General features: G+C 50.5%; 2 protein-coding genes across 3 annotated transcripts in view; one reads left to right on the top strand and one right to left on the bottom strand.

The window, feature by feature from the left end:
• The window catches only part of VBP1 (VHL binding protein 1), a 37,772-nt gene extending 30,893 nt beyond the window's left edge, over positions 1 to 6,879 (top strand). For both annotated transcript variants that reach the window (XM_066334115.1, XM_066334114.1), the window contains 5 exons: positions 1,746 to 1,870; positions 2,481 to 2,547; positions 3,014 to 3,112; positions 4,738 to 4,876; positions 5,791 to 6,879. In XM_066334115.1, the coding sequence (XP_066190212.1) occupies positions 1,746 to 1,870; positions 2,481 to 2,547; positions 3,014 to 3,112; positions 4,738 to 4,876; positions 5,791 to 5,861 (501 nt within the window). In that variant the 3' untranslated portion in view covers positions 5,862 to 6,879. The remainder of the gene's footprint in view (positions 1 to 1,745; positions 1,871 to 2,480; positions 2,548 to 3,013; positions 3,113 to 4,737; positions 4,877 to 5,790) is intronic.
• Positions 6,880 to 7,909: 1,030 nt separating this feature from the next.
• On the bottom strand, positions 7,910 to 15,833 carry RAB39B (RAB39B, member RAS oncogene family). The gene is made up of 2 exons (XM_066334110.1): positions 15,584 to 15,833; positions 7,910 to 11,375 (listed from the first exon to the last, which is right to left on the bottom strand). Exons 1-2 carry the CDS (start codon positions 15,796 to 15,798, stop codon positions 10,949 to 10,951), a joined length of 642 nt encoding a protein of 213 aa, XP_066190207.1. The 5' UTR covers positions 15,799 to 15,833; the 3' UTR covers positions 7,910 to 10,948.
• Positions 15,834 to 17,901: the final 2,068 nt, after the last annotated feature.

Below are 17,901 nucleotides of genomic sequence, written 5' to 3'. Positions count from 1 at the left end.
TGAACTCTGCAAAATGCTGCTGTGCCACTCGGTTTCCTTCCTAAAAAAGAGATGATTGTGGCAGATCCTTGCAGAACCTGTAAGTGTTCTGAGAATTCTGCAGTGGAGGTGCTGTGGAGCACACCCCAGAGTGAGGATCCTAGTGCCTCTGACAGGCAGCTGTGCCTTGAGCCCTTCTGCTCAAGCTTAAAGAAGTGACTGTGCCTCAGCCTCGCGGGTGGGGAGGTGGCACAAGAGCCTGAGCAGCAGGAAAACCTTGGGGATAAAAGTCCCTTGACTGGGACGTTGTGCAGTGGAAGGAGACCACCTGGATTATATCTGGATTTACCATGATGTTGGTGTCCTGTGTGCACAGGCAGGAGCTGGGGCAGGGCTGGGGGCTGCTGCTGCCCCGGGTGGTTTGAGCCGGCAGAGCTGCTTCCACAAGAGGGAGTTTCATTTCACAGCATCCTCAGGCCTCACTTCCACAACACCTTCCCAAACCTAATCCTCCTTTGCTTTGTCAAAGGCTTCCCTAGGAGCTTGATCCAGAGGCAGGGATGCTCAGGGCAGTTTTCAGGCAGTCTGAGGTGTGGTCACTTGACTTTGGATCAGGGCTGGACAGTGCTGCCTGCTGCAGGCTGTGGAGTTCCCGCTCTGCTGCAGATTTCCTCCATGATAAGGAAGGCGGGGAGTTCTGGCCACCTTCAGTAATTCCCTAACAAGTGTCCTTGGCCAAGAGAGTTAAGGCACCATAATGAGGGGGAGCAGCTCCATGTCTGGCATCACTTCAGTAACACATTACACTCTTTTTCTGGTGTGGAACTGCTGGAATGGAGACACAAGTTCAGAAAGAGGAGCTGAAGGGGCCTGTGGTTGGGCTTCCATCAGGTGTTACTGAGCTCTGTGGGCTGGGGCAGGATTACCTCAGTGGGCTCACTGGAGCTCTGTGTGTGAGTGGTGGCAAGGGCAGAAACGTGTGGCTGATCCCTGGCCTGGGGATCCCTGGCCTGAGGCACCTTTCAGCAGCTGGGACATTGTCCCCTGGCAGCTGAGCTGCCTCCTGGCATTCTGAAGGAGGCACCTGCCAAGGCTGGCACCTTTGCTGCCTCTGGCCTTTCTTCTCCGGCAGCTTTTCAGTCAGTTGATGACAGGACTGGCTGGAATTGTTCTCCAGAGGTTTCCTGCTAACTAGAGAAGGAACTTCTGAAACAGGCTGTTCCTTGCTCCAGTGCCTGCCTGAGCAGATAGCTCAGTTTTTCCCTCTTTGTGTCTTTCTCTTTGATCATGCTGACTCTTTCCCTTCATCAGTTTTATGAAATAATGAATAATGAAATAATGAAATAATGAAATAATTCATAACCTGGTGAGGGACAGAGAAACATTATCTCTGCCTTACAGGTGGGAACCCCAGGTTTAGCTCTGTGGATTCCCACCCCTGTGAGGTGTCACAGGACTGACAGCATCCCTAACCAACCATGTACCCACAAATATGGTTATGAAATAATCCTTGCACCTATCCCTTGGTCCCTACCAAAAAAAAAAAAAAAAAAAAAAAAAAAAAAAAAAAAAGCAAGGAGGGTGAAATGAAGAGATGACTAAGAAAAGAAACCAAATGCTTTTGTACTCCAGCCCAGAAACAAAAAAAAAATTGGTTTACATTTCAAAACCCCTCTAGATGTATCTGCAGTGAGATGACAGCATGTCTGTGTCTGGGATTTCCATAAAACTCTTCTAACACTGAGGGTTTCTTTCTCCCCTTAAAGGAAGATGTAGATTCTTTTATGAAACAGCCTGGAAATGAGACAGCAGATGTAGTTCTTAAGAAGTTGGATGAGCAGTATCAGAAGTATAAATTTCTGGAACTTAATCTTGCTCAAAAGAAAAGGAGGTAAGTTGTAATTTTTGCAGAATTGGGAAATGTTTAGCACAGTTCTATTGTTGTTTGGTGGTTTGTTTTTTTTTAAATAATAAATCTAGTGGCCAGTAAGGCTGTGGGGATCCCAGTGCCAGGGCTGTTGGGAGAGTGATGCCCTCAGCCCTGGAGAGCTTTTGCTTGAATAATGCAGAGTCCTGTGGCTCTCAGTGTCCCTGAACCTCAGGAGAAACACTTTTGGTTTGGTTTGGTTCTGTTTTACCTGCAGTGCTTTTGACCCATATTTCTGCTGAGGTTTCTCTGTCCTCTGGGAGATTACAAATACACAGAATGTATTTTAGTGATGGGGGTCTGTTGGTGTTGCTGTGTTTTGTCCTGATGTGAAAGCTGAGAGGATTGCTGAGCCTCCAAAGCAGCAGCCTCGTTTTGTGAGGGGCAGGTGAAGCTGGAGCTGAGCTGCCTTTAATTCCTGTGCCTTGTCTTTCCATCTTGTGTTGGTGAGCTGGAAAAAGCTGTTAACAAGTTTTTAAAGTGGAGGGTGGACTGTATTAATAAAGCTGATCACTTGTTTAGGAAACTTTGTGTCTCTGCAAAATAATAAATTATGACTGTTGTTAATTCACAGGCTAAAAAGTCAGATTCCTGAAATTAAACAGACATTAGAAATTTTAAAACACATGCAGAAGAAAAAGGTAAATTATTTTGAATATCTAATGAGTATGAGAAAAGCTAACTACCTTTCCACCCTAACAGAACACATTGCAAGAAATGTTTTGGAGAGCACACTTAATATGCCTTTATAAATAACAGAATTGTTTTTAAAGGTATGTAGTACTTTTTGAAAGCTAGTTCAAAACAAAAAGTTAAATGTTTGTAATGCAAACTTCATTTTTAATAGTGTATAGATTGCAGCTAAGCTTTGACTTCATCTCCAATCTTAATAGAGATTTCTGTTTTGATTATAAATATATCTTTTAAAAATGCATTATTATTGGAGCTCTAGCTTTAATGTTGAAGTAAAGTTATGTAGAATTCCACACAAGTTAATGCTGTATCAGTGGCAGAAAGCAGAAAAGTGTGCTCTTTATTTGAAGTTTTATGTCTTTAACATGTTTCCAGTGAAAATAGCAATTGTAAGTTTTTATCATTTGTCTTAAGGATTCCACACATCCAATGGAAACCAGATTTTTATTGGCAGATAATCTCTACTGCAAAGCTTCAGTTCCTCCTACAGATAAAGTTTGTTTGTGGTTGGGGGTAAGTAAAATGGAACTTTCTCTGCAACTGTGAAAAGGCTTGTGAGAGAGTTTTGAATTTGTTGGTGGGTGCAGAGCTCATCTGACCAGGCACCTCCAGTGTGTTAATGAAGATTTCTTGGGTGGGTTTTTTGGTTCCTGAACAGTAAAACTTCAGAGAATTGTCTTTTTGCTGGATTGTTCTTTCCAAAAAGCTTGTTTGTGTTTCCCTTACCATCTCTGTCACTTTTTGGTTCAAATTAAGCATCCAGCATTGCCTGGCAGGGGAATGTGCCCAAGCAAAATAACTTAGTTTGGCAAGAGCTTCCCATCTTCTCTCTGTTATTTGTATTCAGCATCTTGCTTTCCCTTTTCATGCACCTTTTTGGAGAAGGATGGGATTTCTGCTGCTCACAGCTCCCTGCCAGCATTTAGAGTGGACTTTGCACTAAAGCCTGGTGGGATCAGCATTCACAACCCAGATCCCTAAGTACTTAAGCAGCATCAAGTTGGAGTATTTTGTATTTAGAGGCTTCATTATATGTGGAGATTAACCTGCTGATGCTTATTTTGAGACTTTTAAATCATGGATGTTCCTAAATCCTAGTGTTGGCTGCCAAACCAAGCCTCTTGGTTAGGACAGAACCACATGAACCATCCAGACTAATTGGACAGTTATTCCCAACCTCTCCCACCTCTATCATAAAAAGAAAAAAACTTCAGATACCTGTTGCTATTAGGAGACTGTTTTCCTAATAGCAATTAGGAAATTCATAAACACTGATTTTCATGGAGCATCCCAGGTTTGTGTTCCAACAGAACACCAGAGGAGGTTCATCTTATTGACAGTTCACACTGAAAAACTGTAATGAATGAAATACCACACACAGTTAATTTTATTTGGTGTTCTTGGCCTTCTGCCTTTCTCCTGTCTGTGTTGGGCTGTGCATGTCCCTGTTCCTGGGGGGTCTCTGTTTGAAGAACAGCTTTTCCAGCTGTGGCAGCTCCGTGTAGCCATCTCTGGGATCCTGTCAGGCACAGACATTCAGGCCACAGCTCTTGAACAGGGCAAAACTTCATTGGTTTCACCTGATCCTGCTCTTTTATCTCACCCTGGGGCAACTTCTTAATGAAATAACTATGTCTGGATTAAAAACCACCACCACAGCATCCTTTATTCCTGTTGTATCTTTAATAGCTGTAGTAGCTCTTGTTCCTGACAGTGCCAGCTGTTTGTCAGCGTTCCACAAAGAGCCTCAGGTTTATCCTGAGTCCAGCAAAAACTGTTCTGGAGTTGTGTGGCATCTGAAAGGTGCTGCTGAGAAATGTGAAGTCTCTCCCTTTCCAAATGCAGTGAGGATGAGATGCTAATAGCTGACAGGCTGAATGTGATCACAGGGGAAGGAATCCCTCCTTGCCTGGCTGTGGAAGAGAACTTTAAATCACCAGGGAGATGAATTACTCAGTTACTGAAGGGGTGGAGGCCTCAGGTGGATTCAGACTTTGCCTGTCCTGAATCTTGTCTTGGCCTGTCAGGACAGTGCTGCTAACATGATTTTAGTTATGAACAACAGCCTAAAATATGCTTGGTGTGGCTTAGTCCTCACAATGCAAGAGTAAGAGCTTTTATCAATCTTTCTATTTTAGGCCAATGTGATGCTTGAATATGATATTGATGAAGCTCAGGCTCTGTTAGAGAAGAATTTGTCAACAGCCACAAAAAACCTCGATCTTCTAGAGGAAGACCTGGATTTTCTCAGAGATCAGTTCACCACTACAGAAGTCAGTATCCTTTTCATTAATGTATGTGAAGGCAACATGCAGGTCACAGCCAACTTCCTGGTGTGTTTTTACCTTGGACTGGCTGCCCTCACAGTTCTGTAGCACCTGTGAACTCTGCTGTCCTGGCAGTGAAATGGAATCTTGTGTTTGCAGGGCTGAGCTGGAGGTTGGGGTGTGACACACACAAAACTTGTGTTTGTGTCCTCCTGAAATCCAGTGCAGGGGTGGCAACCCAGGCTGACTCCAGAGAGAGCTGCAAGTGTGCACTGATGCCAGAGGGTCCACCCTAAAGCACAGGGACCCTTTCTCCAGGGAGTATTGTTCTTTGTTGCTCATTACACGCTCTGCAGCTGCCTCCAGGCTGCACAAGCCCTGCTGGGACTGGCCTGGGCTGTGCTCAGTGGTTTTTAAATTTCTTTCTACTGCCATGAACCACTCCTGGGTGTGTGGGGTTGTTTTTTATACTTTCTAGTTTAAAACTGTTTTAATGACTGTAGCCATTAACTGAAGCATTAGATGTAGTTTAATGAAGGCACAGCTGCTTGTTCTTTCACGTTGATACTTGAGCTGTCTTTGTGCTTCAGGAGTTTGGGATGCTGACAGAATCAAGTACAGCTGATATGGGCAGCTTAACTGAAGTCAGCAAAGAGTCAGGGAAACTAAAATTGTGTTTCTCTGCCACATCTGTTTGGAGATTTTTAAAGTAATAATATAAATACTGCTGTTACCAACAGTTACCTCGCAGTGTTCCTGAGAGCTGAAGCTTTGCACCAAGTCAGCCCTTTCATGAAATGGTTTCTATGCTGATGTAACTAAGTGGCCAGCTCTGTAACCTGCTCTCTCTCCTTTTATAAAAATCTCTTTTTTTCTTTCTCTTTTCTGATAGCATGAGCTGTTTCCTTAATCCCACACCCTCAGATATGGCTAGAGTTTATAACTGGGATGTAAAGAGAAGAAACAAGCAAGACCCTTCCAAAAACAAAGCATAGTTTTTTTCCAATTTTAAATGTGGTCTCAATTTCCAAGTATTTTTTATTTAAACACCCCCAAACTTCATTCAGGACTGAGTTACTTTCAGCATTTCAGTAACTGGTAAAATATATAAAAACTAATGGTAAGCACCATTTTATTTATTTGTAAACTCCAAATTTGGTTTCATGCATGCTTCATGAAATGAATGATTTGAAAAGGCACCACACAGTCCAGCAAAGGATGTAGTATTTTGAGCAGACCAGTCCATCATAAATCAATTTCTACCTGAAAGCCTGTCTGGAAAGCTGAGGGGCATGGCTGAAATGGAGCCTGGCCTGTTCACAGGCTGAGGCAATGCAGGGTTTTTCTTTTCCACCTCTGTGCAGCTGCTGGAGTTAACTTTGCCTTGGGCTGAGGTGCAGCTGTAACGTTGTAGGAAACAACAAAACCAGGAGTGGGATCTTGGGGTGTGTTGTCAGGTAATGGCAGCAGCAGTGTGCAGGCACAGCTGGGTGAGTGCCTGCCTGTCCCCAGCTCTCAGCGCCTCACAGCAGCAGGTTGTGCTGTGCCCTCAGAGAGCAGAGGGGATGTCGGGCCTGCAGCTCCCACCCCTCGCTTCTCACACACCCTGGTGGTTCAGTGAGCACTGAGCAAGGACCCGAGCTCCTGAGAGGCTCCCATTCCCCCTCCTTGGCCCAGGTTCAGTTCCAGTGTCTGAGCACAGCCTCCAGCTGGGAAACTCTCTGAGAACAGGCTGGTTCACTGGAACCTCACCTCTGCAGGAATATTTTGGTCCTTACGAAGCCTTGCAGAGATTGTTGCCTCTTACCTTTGCAGTTTCTTTCTAAAATGAAATGCTCAGTGGTGATGTTAGTGGCTAAATAATCACATTCTGTGACTGAGAGTACAGGTTTCACTGCAAAATAAATGCAAATGTTAACTGTTCAATCTTCATGTAAGAAACAATATACCTGTAAATTTTTTGTACTTTTATTTCATGATATTAAAATAGTAAAACTAAACAGTTGTGGAAAACAGCTGTTTTTGTGCGTCTTTCTTTGCGAGAAACTCATGAATGTGATGTGTGATCTTCTGTTATGTTTCCCTCCCCTGACTGGGCATGGAGGGTGAAAAATTCTGTGGAAGCAGCAGCCGTGAAAAGCGTGGTGTGAATGGAAGGGGGAGCGTGAGTCAGCACGTCTGACCTGGTGACTGAAAGCAGCGATTTGCCAGCCCTGTGCCCGTCAAACGGAGCTGCAGGGGAGGGCAGAGAGCAGGTGAACCTGCAGTGACTGTCTCGGGCTCATCTCCTCCTTCCCCAGGGCCCCGGTGTTTGTTTCAGTGGAGCTGTGCCCTCTTCTCCAGCAGGTCGTGGTGCTGCTCAGGCTCAGGCTGCTGCTTTCCTTCTCCCTTTTCTAGCAGCAGCACCGATGGAAAGGCAGCTGCAGACACAGCGGGTTTCCCTGACAGTTGTTCCTTCAGTTTGGATTGATGAGATCCCACCAGGCTCTGCTCCCCCCGCACCCCGGGCTGCTCCCAAGGCAGCAATTGCTGCCCTTTGTTGTGCAAAACGAAACGACCAGTTCAGCATTTGTGCACAGCAAAAGCAGAACCGAGCAAAATCAAGGCCGTGTGCCACTGCCAGAAACATGCTGCTGCGTGTCAGAGGGGACAGGGTGACAGCCCTGGAGCTGGAATGGCCGCTGTGGCCAAAGGTGCTGCCTCCCGGGGCTGGGAGATGCCGTGGCCATCGCAGCTCGGGGTTTGGGGTTTGATCTGAGGTCAATAAAACCCTAAAGCTCAGAGGTGACTCAGTGAGCAATCCCGGCCTGGGTCTGCCCTGCCCTGTGCCGCCACACCTGCAGGGGCCTCCCGGAGCTGTGGGGACCAGTGCTGCGACCAGGAGGTGGTTTTGTCTCGGGTGTTTCTGGTTCTGCAGGGAGGCAGTGCCTGGGAACGCTGGATCCAGCCCTGGCTGGCAGGTATATTAGGGACAGGGAGCAGGGAACACACTCAGAGGGAATGGACAAAGGGGAAAAGGAAAAAAAAAAAAAAACCACCAAAGTTTCTTTACAAGTTTTGAATTTCACATTATCACGTAGTAACCATTTTGCTAAATACAAGCATATTTTCAGTCACATACAGACAGCTAAATACAGCATTATTTTCACATTTCGTTACAGTGCATAACAAAGCGAGGACAGTGTAAATTACGCTTTTATTCTGGAGGTTCTGAGCAAGTTCAGTCTAACATGCAGATTGTTTTTAACATGTGGCAGAGACCACAGAGAGTTAGCTTTTGCTTTTTTTTTTTTTTTCTCTTTTTGTCCTATAGTATAAGAGCTCCTGACCTGTAGCCTGTGAGAGGTATCACCTTCTGATTTCTCAAAGTCCCTCTAAGTCAAAGCATTAAAACCAGTTGTTAGAAAAGAATTCTTAGCATATCCAATAAGTTCTTCATCTTAGAAAAAACATTCCAAATTTTGTACAGATGAATCTACATTTCCTATATTTTAATAAGCTGTCTAGAAAATGCAAGGAATTAGAAAAAGATGTAGATAATGGTTTCTCTATCATTTAATATAACAATTTATTAACTCTAAGTAGTTAAGACCGTGTACATTTTCTTCTGTACTGTTCCTCTTTAGAATTACAACACTTCTGTATTTCAATTGAAGATTCACTCTGGAATTTCTCCCTGGGAGCAGTAAAGGGGAATGTCCAAACCCTATTAAATAAAATATTGTTTGTCTCATGAAAAGTGATCTTTCTTCTCTGGCCAGGCTCTCGCACAGGGAATTACAGAATTTGGCTATTGCTAAAATGTCCCATCCAGCCCCTCACTGCCCATGTCACACTGTGGCTCTGCCCTTGGGGCTGCTGCTGTCCTCAGCCAGACACACCTTGTGTCCAGCTGGCCCCTGAGAAGCTGAAGGAGCTGTTTGGTGAACTTCCCATCCAGGGAACAGCAGCTGAGCCCCTGGGACTGTCCCTGCCTTTGTGAAATGCCATGAGCTGCTCTGAGCAAACCTGCGCTGGTGTCTGCCCCTGCTCCCTGCACCCAGAAACAGCTTTCTGTAAAGGGCATACTTCTCTCTTTTTTCTTTAATCTTCAGGGCACTCAACTCAGCCACGAGTGCCTGGCATTCCCTGGCCTCTAGCAGAGTGTTGGATAAATTCACGGCCTATTTAAGCAGTGACAAAATCACCAAGAGGTGCCACTGCCACCTCCCTTCCTTTCCTGGCATTTGCTCCCTGTGCCCTCCCAGCAGGTCCCCCGCAGAGCCCAGGAACTGAAATTGTTCCTAGAACACCCAATACAAAAGTGTTCAGGATTTGGGTTGTTGGGTTGGCTTTGCTGCAGGTCTGGGGGTTTTTTTACAGCTTCAATATGGAAACTGCAGGTTTTTTCTTAATACAGACCTGCCCATGTGCTGCTGCAAACTGTGAGAACGGGCTCAGAAGGAGAAAACTCAGTCTGAACTCAACAGCAATCAAGACCTGTATTTCTGTAGACAGGGCAGATTAAAAAGCTGGAACAAGTATTTTCTTTTTCTCTACTCAGAGGCCTAAAATAAACACTAGATGCTTCCTGTGGCTTTTACCTAATCCCCCTCCTGCCCGCTGCAGTTTGGTGTATAAAGCTTTCAAAAACAAGTAAAAAAGTCACTACAGTTTTGTTTGTTCGCTTTCAATAGGCTGAACTTCCCTAATTTGCAGTCACCCCACTGCACTTCAAAAGCTTGGGTTAAAATTTGGCAGAAGCAAAGCTTTCAAGTGGTGAATGGCATTCCCAGAAAACATCCACCTGCACACAGCTTTGTGACATGGCTGCTGTGCCACCATGGCCAGCCTGAGATGGAGCCTCTTTTGTCAAACTAAAACACGGAGGAAAACAAAGTTTACTCTTGAGTGAAAGTCTTGAGGCTTTCCTTCCCACCTGCTCAGACACTCCTGCTGGGTGTTCCACCTTCCAATGCCAGTTCCCTTCCACAGAGGCCAAGACAGAAAATGACACTTTAACAGCAGAAAGTACCAGTGGAAGCTGTTGCTTTCAATGCTATTTAACTTCTTTAACAGTAAATCTCACCTTTTTAGGATGTCTGATGCACCTGAGTTATGCTTTTCAAGTTTTTTTTATTTTGTTGGGTTTCTTTTTTTCCCTCCCTCCTTTCCATTCCTCCTTGTGACCTGGCTGGAAAGGTCATCACAGTGCTGTTACTGAGACAGGAATAGTGTGTCCCATTGTCACCTGGCTGCAACACCCCAGTCTTAAAACATAACACCTGAGGACACGGTTCTCTAATGATGCTCTTGATCACTTAATTCTGCTGGAAAGCCCTGAACTTGGGGGACTTTCAAGGTACTCACCCAGGCAGTAAATGAGTAAAAATTGCATTGAATAATCCCTACTGCAGCAAGAGTTGCCACTTAGAGTCTTGGTTCAGCACAGCAAGAAAAACACTGTTAAGGGAGGAATAATTTAAATTTTAATTACCAATCAAATAGCTACTGTTTTCCACTTTAAATCCCACAAAATACTCTTTGCTATTGAACTATGTTCAAGAACATAAGAAAAAAAAAAACCCAGAAGTGTGCATACCACGTCAGCAAACTTCTCCTGTGGAACTGACCTGATGAGGAAATGGTTATCTGTGCTGCCTTTAGACCTTCCTGGAAAGAAACAGCTGACACAAACCAAGATGCCCCCCTGCCTCCTCTCTGTCTGCCTGTCAATATCCATCCTGTGGCTCCAAAAGCCAGCAGGGAGCTATGGGTTTACTTGAAAGGGAACATGTACAGTACCCTGGCAGGTACCAGCTCTGTATACTCTCTCCTGCGTTGTGCAGCCCCTCATTTCTGCTCCCTGTCTCCTTACAACATCCACATGCGCCCTCACTCACTCTCCTTCGGGTCTGTAGCCCCTGGTTCTGAAAGGTTATTTGGAACAGAACATTTCTTTCCAGGGTGTGTCCTGGTGTCCAAAACAAGGTGGGAGGCTGTTCACAACGGGAGCGTTGCTCTCCCTTCTGTCACACCGAGTTCACTTAGTAAAGCAGGTTTGGTTAGTAGAGTCCATCACCACCGGCCTCTCTAGAGGAGCTCAGCACAAGCACCGCCTATCTGACTTCACCACCTCTTCTGAAGAGTGCACCACGTTGGGGACAAACCCGCTCTTCACCCCTTCCCATCCCTCCTGGATTGAAATGTCCCCCCTTTTCACCAGCTCGTAAATATCCCTGGTCAGGTCAGTGAAGGCCTTCTCCACGTTAATGGCATCCCGGGCCGAGGTCTCGATGTACTTCATGCCGTAGGCAGCAGCCAGTTTCTCTGCCTCGTGCCGGCTCACCTGGCGCTGCGTGTCCAGGTCACACTTGTGGCCCACCAGCACAAAGACTATCTGGTAGGGCTGCACGTGCACCTTGGTCTCCTCCAGCCACTCGTGGACGTTCTGGAAGGATCTGCGGTTTGTGATGTCAAACAGGAGCAGCCCTCCAACAGAGTTCCTGTAGTAGGCTCTGGTGATGGACCTGCAAGACAAGGAGCCACAGCAGAGCTAAGTTACAGCTGTGTGAATATCTGGCCTTTAAGAAAGCAGCATTACCACCACCCTGTCGACCCTGCAGAATACAGGACAAGAGAAGGCCATTCAGGCAGTGTCTCAGGACTTCTGGCTTGTGCTCTGTAGAGCCTGTCATTTAAAAGGAAATCTTATTTTGGCCTAAAGATTTCACGCTTGGGAAACTGCCTCACTGATTTTATTAAGGCTCTCTTCAAAATCCCCACCACCACTTTTTTTTTTCTCATGGATCTCTCTGTATGCCCCCGGCTGTCGAGTGCCACCCCTCACCCTGTCAGTTCTCTGGACACTCACTGATTTAGAAGCACTGTGAGCAATCAAAGGATTCAATTGAAACCAACCACCTGCTCTCTGACAGTCACACAAAAACAGGAGGTCAGAGACCTGGAAGGCTGATCATGGGGTTGTAGCTCTCAGGGCCCTGGGATAGGGACATCCACCCATCACTGCAGCTTCTGCCACTGCACAACTGGATTGAAGTGACATTGCAGTGACAGGACACTGTTACTGATACTGTCAGTGGCATGAGCAGCCCATCCGACCTCCCAAGAAACAGCAAAATGATACAAGAGCTTCCAAGGAGAATCTGCACTAATACTGCTCATGTTCCTGCCAAACACTGACAACATTAAATAATCACCAAAAAGACCCCAGAACTGCAGGCTGGAAAATGGAGTTCATCTCTGCCAGCTCTTCTGAGCCAGGCCAGCCCCAGGCAGGCAGAAGCAGCACAGGAAATCAGCAGACAGAGGGTGATGGAGCAGAGTTCAGGAAATCAGCAAACACAGGCTGATGGAGCAGAGCTGAGGCCAGGAGGCTGAGCACAGCTACAGCCCAGTGACTGCCACACAAGGGAAAACCAAGAAGCTGATGAACAGTGGTGTTTCTGCAAGTCATGGATTGGCTCTAAATCCAGAAGCAATGATCGATTGCAGTCCCTGGAGGAATTCACATTCAAGCCTGAACTTTGCTGGAGTAATATAAGGACTGCTGCATTTTAACTTTAGGACAAGGCCTTTCTTGGCTATGCAAGACTGTTGTTAGGTGCTATCTGGTCCAGTAGTGTGTGTGTCTGTCAAAATTGCCCCAAGAAAGGATGAACTAGAGTTTTCAATAATTGTTTTATCAACAAACACACAGTGAAGGGTGAAAATTCACAGACAAAACTGAAGAAAGCCAGAAGCAGGGAAAAAAATCATAGTTGGCTGTGTTTGGATGATTTCTCCTCTCCAACTGTTTGGCTTAGGGACAATAGTCACTCTGCACATTTGGCACTGAGGGAATTAGATCTGCCTTTTGCTATCTGGCCAGCTGCAAACAGATATTGGCACTTTGAATTCACCCCCACACTGCCACAGACATTTCTGCCTCTCCCTTGTGTTCTGTGCCATCAGCCCTGGCTCCTCCTGCCAGCAACAACAATGCCTCAGGTACTTCTGAGAGACATGATGGGATCCAAGCTGAATGCTGCTTCGAGGTAAAATTAGGTGAAGGTCTCAGCGCCTCCCCTTAAAGCCTCTTCCACAACTGTTTTCCTGATGGGTCTGCAGGAGGCAAAGCACATTGCCTTCATGCTGCACATCCCTCCCCAATTCCTTCCTGAGGTTTCTGCCTGCCCTCCTCCTGCCACACTCACACACTGCTGCAGAGCAGTTACAGGGACTTGCACCCGCTTTGGCCAAGTTTTAACACACAGACAACCCCTCTGAATGGGAACTGTCCCCTGCTCTGTACCCGCGGTGGGGACACTGCCCCCAGGGTGGAGTATTTCCCTCCGAGCCAAGGGACAGCTCCTGGCTGGAAGGAAACAGCTCCTGTGGAGGGGACACAGCTCCAGGGAGCCAGGGCTGCACAGCCCTTTGCTGCCGTTACACAACATCACTGTCCAGAGAAGGGAACAGCAGCATCTGAGCGACAAGAGATGGGCAAAACCTCCCAGACCCGGCAAGAATTGGACCCAGCTCTTCTACAGCTCCAAAGCGGCCTCAACACTGCCCCAGGCAGAATGTTTTCGGGGGCTGGTCAGACAGTAGACTGGCACGTGTTTAACTGGAATTTAAGCTGCGACTGCACAGAAATTGCTACTAATTTATGGAGAGTGAAAGAGCTCACAACAGGGGGTCAGGAAGAGCAAAATTGTAGCACAGCTGCTGCTCAGAGAATGCCAAGGTGCTTTCAAAATAACTACAGTGGGTTTGTCCTCCTGGGGCAGATGTGAAACTATGCAAAGCAGACTAGAAATGCTCAAATCTGAAAAAAGGGGAGCGTGTTCTTACAGATTTCTCTCTTTAGAAATTTCCTGTGCTTGACAAATGACAAAAAAAAAAAAAAAAAGTTTCAGGTTTCTGGAGAGCACCTGCTCCATTGTGCTTCTTGCCTATGACAAGTCCAAGAGGCTTTGGGTTATTCCAGTAACAGCTAATTCATGTCTCTGGCCAAGAAACTTACCTTGTAGGAGGAGCCCAAGGGTTGTCTTCATGGGGCACAATTTGTCACAGGTCTAAGAGTGATTTGAAAGGGGTAAACACAGATTTTACCTTTTCATTTATTTTTTTTTTCAGTATAAAGGCCCTTGGGTTTGCTCCAGCTTTTCACACTGGGAATACAGGTTTGTGCTTTGGCCAAGGGCATTTCAAAGTGGCACAATGGGGATGGTGGTTTTTTTTAATGTCACTGACCATTCCTGCCCCTTGCACTCTCCCACCGCAGCAGTGCAGCTGCCCTTGTGCTGAAGGTCACCTGCTCATCACGCTGACAAACCCGAGGGGCAGCCCCCAGCCCCCAGGGCAAACATCCTCCAGGGCCCCCGACCTCCTCACGAGTGAAAAAGAGGAAATTGAAACCACCCCACAGCTCCTGCTCTTCACAGCACCGGCAGGAACAGGGGACAGCGCTCAGGTGTGTTTTCTACAGAGCTCAGCCAGACATCCAGAGCTGGAAGCTGATGCAACTGCAAGCTTTTAAAGCACCTCCTCTCTCGGCAGAATAAAGCACCAGCTCCTCGCCTGCAAGGCTTCGGGCGAGCAGAGGGAAAACTTGCCAGAGGATAAGGACCAAGCACTGCACATCCTGGGCCACAGAGCCAGGGAAGGTGGTGAGAGGGGAGTTTTCGTCTGCTGAGTGAAACCAAAGCATTCCTCAGGCCGGTGATTAGAGCACAGAAGCAGCAGCAGCTCTGTGATGCTGCACAGGGATGCGGAACACAGGAAGTGATCCCAGCGGGAGCGGGATGGAAGAGCAGGAGAGGGTTAAAGACACGTGAAAAACACAAGCAAACAGGAGGCCAGGAGCCGCGGGTACACTCACAGCCCTGCAAAACGAGCACTGTCTGAGCAGCAGGTCTGAGCCCCTCTTTGGCCGGGGCCGAGCCTGCTCCAACCGGGGCTGCTGATTTTCCCACACGGTGCTGCGGGAAACTTGGTACGGTCCCGCATGCTGCCTTTCTTTTACTCCATCGCGCCTTGGTTACTGTTGCTTAAGCTCCCAAACCGTGCTCCTGCAGCGCTCGGCACGGCACTCTCCTGCAGGGAGCACCTGTCATCCGCGCCCAGCCACAGCCGAGGGCTCGTCCCGACCTTTCCCTGCCCTGCGGACAGCTGAGCTGCGCTGTCGCAGCCGAGCGCCCAACACACACCGCGCTGCGCTAACCGAGCCCCGGCCCGAGCGTTCGGCTGTGAAACATCCCGGCCGCTGCCTCCGCACGGCGGGCAAGCGGCGCTCTGCCTCCCCTGCCAGCCGCGCCCGCTGGTGCACGGACATCTCCGGGATGCTGGAAGGCGGGCCTCGCAGCCCTCCGCGGCGGCACATCCGCACCTGCACATCCACACCTGCACAGCCACACCTGCACAGCCACACCTGCACATCCACACCTGCACATCCCGCACACCTGCACATCCACACCTGCACAGCCACACCTGCACATCCACACCTGCACATCCACATCTGCACAGCCACACCTGCACATCCCGCACACCTGCACATCCACACCTGCACACCCACACCTGCACATCCCGCACACCTGCACGCCCGTGCGGGCTGGGCACGGATCCCAGGGATGGAGGGCACGCAAGGTGCCAGTTCGATTCTTCTTTGTCTCATTTCCACACGCCTCGCCCCCCGCCCAAGCCGGGCCCCGGCCCGCAGCCCCCCGGCTCTCACCGGAACCGCTCCTGCCCGGCCGTGTCCCAGATCTGCAGCTTGATCCTCTTGCCAGGCTCGATCTCCACCAGCCTGGAGAAGAAATCCACGCCCACGGTGGGGTCGGAGATCTGGGCGAAGCGGCCCTCGGTGAAGCGGCGGATGAGGCAGGACTTGCCCACGGTGGAGTCGCCGATGACGATCAGGCGGAACTGGTAGAGCCAGATGGCCTCCATGCTGCCGCCCCGGCCCCTCGGCGCCCGCCCGCCGCCCCTGCCCGGCCCGCGGGCCCGGGGCCGGCCGGCCTCAGGCGGGGCCCATGGCGGGCGGCCCGGCCTGCGCCCTCCGCGGGCCGCTCACCGCCGCCGCATGCCGCCGGGCCCCGCTGGCCTCCCGCCGCCTCAGCGCCGATGGAGCCCGGCCGCCGAGCCCGCCTTCCGCACGGCGCTCCTCTCCGGCTGAGGGCTGCGGGCTGAGGGATGGAGGATGCGGAGCGAGGGATGCGGGGTGAGGGATGGAGGATGCGGAGCGAGGGATGCGGGGTGAGCGATGATGGAGGATGCGGGGTGAGGGATGGAGGATGCGGGGTGAGGGATGGAGGATGCGGAGCGAGGGATGCGGGGTGCGGGCTGATGGAGGATGCGCGCTGAGGGCTGATGGAGGATGCGCGCTGAGGGCTGATGGAAGATGCGCGCTGAGGGCTGATGGAAGATGCGCGCTGAGGGCTGATGGAAGATGCGCGCTGAGGGCTGCCGGAGGACGCGGGTGAGCGCGGCGCGGTGCGGGCTGCGGGCTGCGGGCTGCGGCGGCGGGCGCGGTGCCGGGCCGGCAATGGCGGCCGCGCGGTACCGCACTGGCGGGAGGAGCCGCCGGCCCCGGAACGCGGCGGTGCGGGAGCCGGGCGGGGCGGGGCCGGGCGGGGCGGGGCCGGGCGGGGCGGGGCGGGGCGGGGCGGGGCCGGGCGGGGCGGGGCGGGGCGGGGCCGGGCGGGGCGGGGCGGGGCCGGGCGGGGCGGGGCGGGGCGGGGCGGGGCGGGGCCGGGCGGGGCGGGGCGGGGCGGGGCGGGGCCGGGCGGGGCGGGAGCCGGGCGGGGCGGGGCGGGGCGGGGCGGGGCGGGGCGGGAGCCGGGCGGGGCGGGGCCGGGCGGGGCGGGAGCCGGGCGGGAGCCGGGCGGGGCCGGGCGGGGCGGGGCGGGGCCGGGCGGGGCGGGGCGGGGCGGGGCCGGGCCGGGCGGGGCGGGGCGGGGCCGGGCCGGGCGGGGCGGGGCCGGGCGGGGCGGGGCGGGGCGGGGCCGGGCGGGGCGGGGCCGGGCGGGAGCCGGGCGGGGCGGGAGCCGGGCCGGGCGGGGCCGGGCGGGGCCGGGCCGGGGCATCCCGGCGGCCGAGGCATCCCCGGGGCCGGGGAGCGCTCGCCGCCCTCAGCGGGAACGCGGGGCTCCAGCGGGGTGCGCAGACCTCTCTGTGTTTTAACCCCGAGACTCATGCCCGGGGAGATTCACGCTCCTCACTGCTGCACCGGGGGTTTCGTTCCCATTGAAATCTGGCGGAGGAGCCAAGCTCTCTGTCTGGAGAGCCTCTGCACCGCCCCAGGGTCACCTGCACCGCTCCTGTCCGGAAAGACACAATGGTAACACAAGGCAAAAGCAAACAAACACACGTGCTGACACACAGACGTGTGTGTCCGTGTGAATATCCATAGTGTGTATGTATATACGGTGTGTGTACTGTCTGAAAACTTAGCATGGAATACCCAGCAACTTAAATACCGCAAGTCTTTAATCCGTTTTCCCTCACTTTGCTCGGGTGGGTTCCTCTGCAGTGTTCAGGAGCCTGAGTGGCCGTGAACATCCCACAGAGCCAGCACAGACACCTCGGGCTGCCAGTCCCAGCTTTGTCCCAAACAGTGTCACTGCCACGGCAGCACAAAGCCACTCTCCCCGGGCTCCCTGCGATATGGCAGAGTTTGAGCACCTACTTTTAAAACTCTTGCCAGAGCAGAGTTTTCCCTTCCCTCAGGAAGGCAAAATTGACACGTGTATTGTTAAAAACAGTGAGTAAAATCTCTGTGTTCAGTCAGACAGAGAAAGGAAGAATACTGACACCTTTTTAAAATTTATGAATGTGTTGGTGGGTTTTTTTTAAATATAAAGAGGGTTTCATTAAAAGCTCCTCCCTGACCACTATTGAAATAAATGCATTGAGAGTGGCTGTTGTATTCATTAGGTCCTCAGAAAAAGGACATCTATATAGGCATGAGACAGTTAGCCACCCTGTAAATTGGACTAGGATATTAGAGAGACCGTTCCAAGTCTTGAGGAATAAATGGCAAGGAACTTTTCC

This window comes from Sylvia atricapilla, chromosome 21 (assembly GCF_009819655.1).
Source record: "Sylvia atricapilla isolate bSylAtr1 chromosome 21, bSylAtr1.pri, whole genome shotgun sequence".
In the NCBI taxonomy this organism is placed as follows: domain Eukaryota; kingdom Metazoa; phylum Chordata; class Aves; order Passeriformes; family Sylviidae; genus Sylvia; species Sylvia atricapilla.
Note: the sequence above shows the minus strand (reverse complement) of the source record. Positions and strands in the feature narration are given on the sequence as shown.

Bases quoted from the DNA above. Each gene is read 5' to 3' on its own strand.
- RAB39B (XM_066334110.1), bottom strand. From the start codon at position 15,798: ATGGAGGCCATCTGGCTCTACCAGTTCCGCCTGATCGTCATCGGCGAC. The intron at 11,376-15,583 runs GTGAGAGCCGGG...CTTGTCTTGCAG, and splicing joins GCCGGGCAGGAGCGGTTCCG to GTCCATCACCAGAGCCTACT.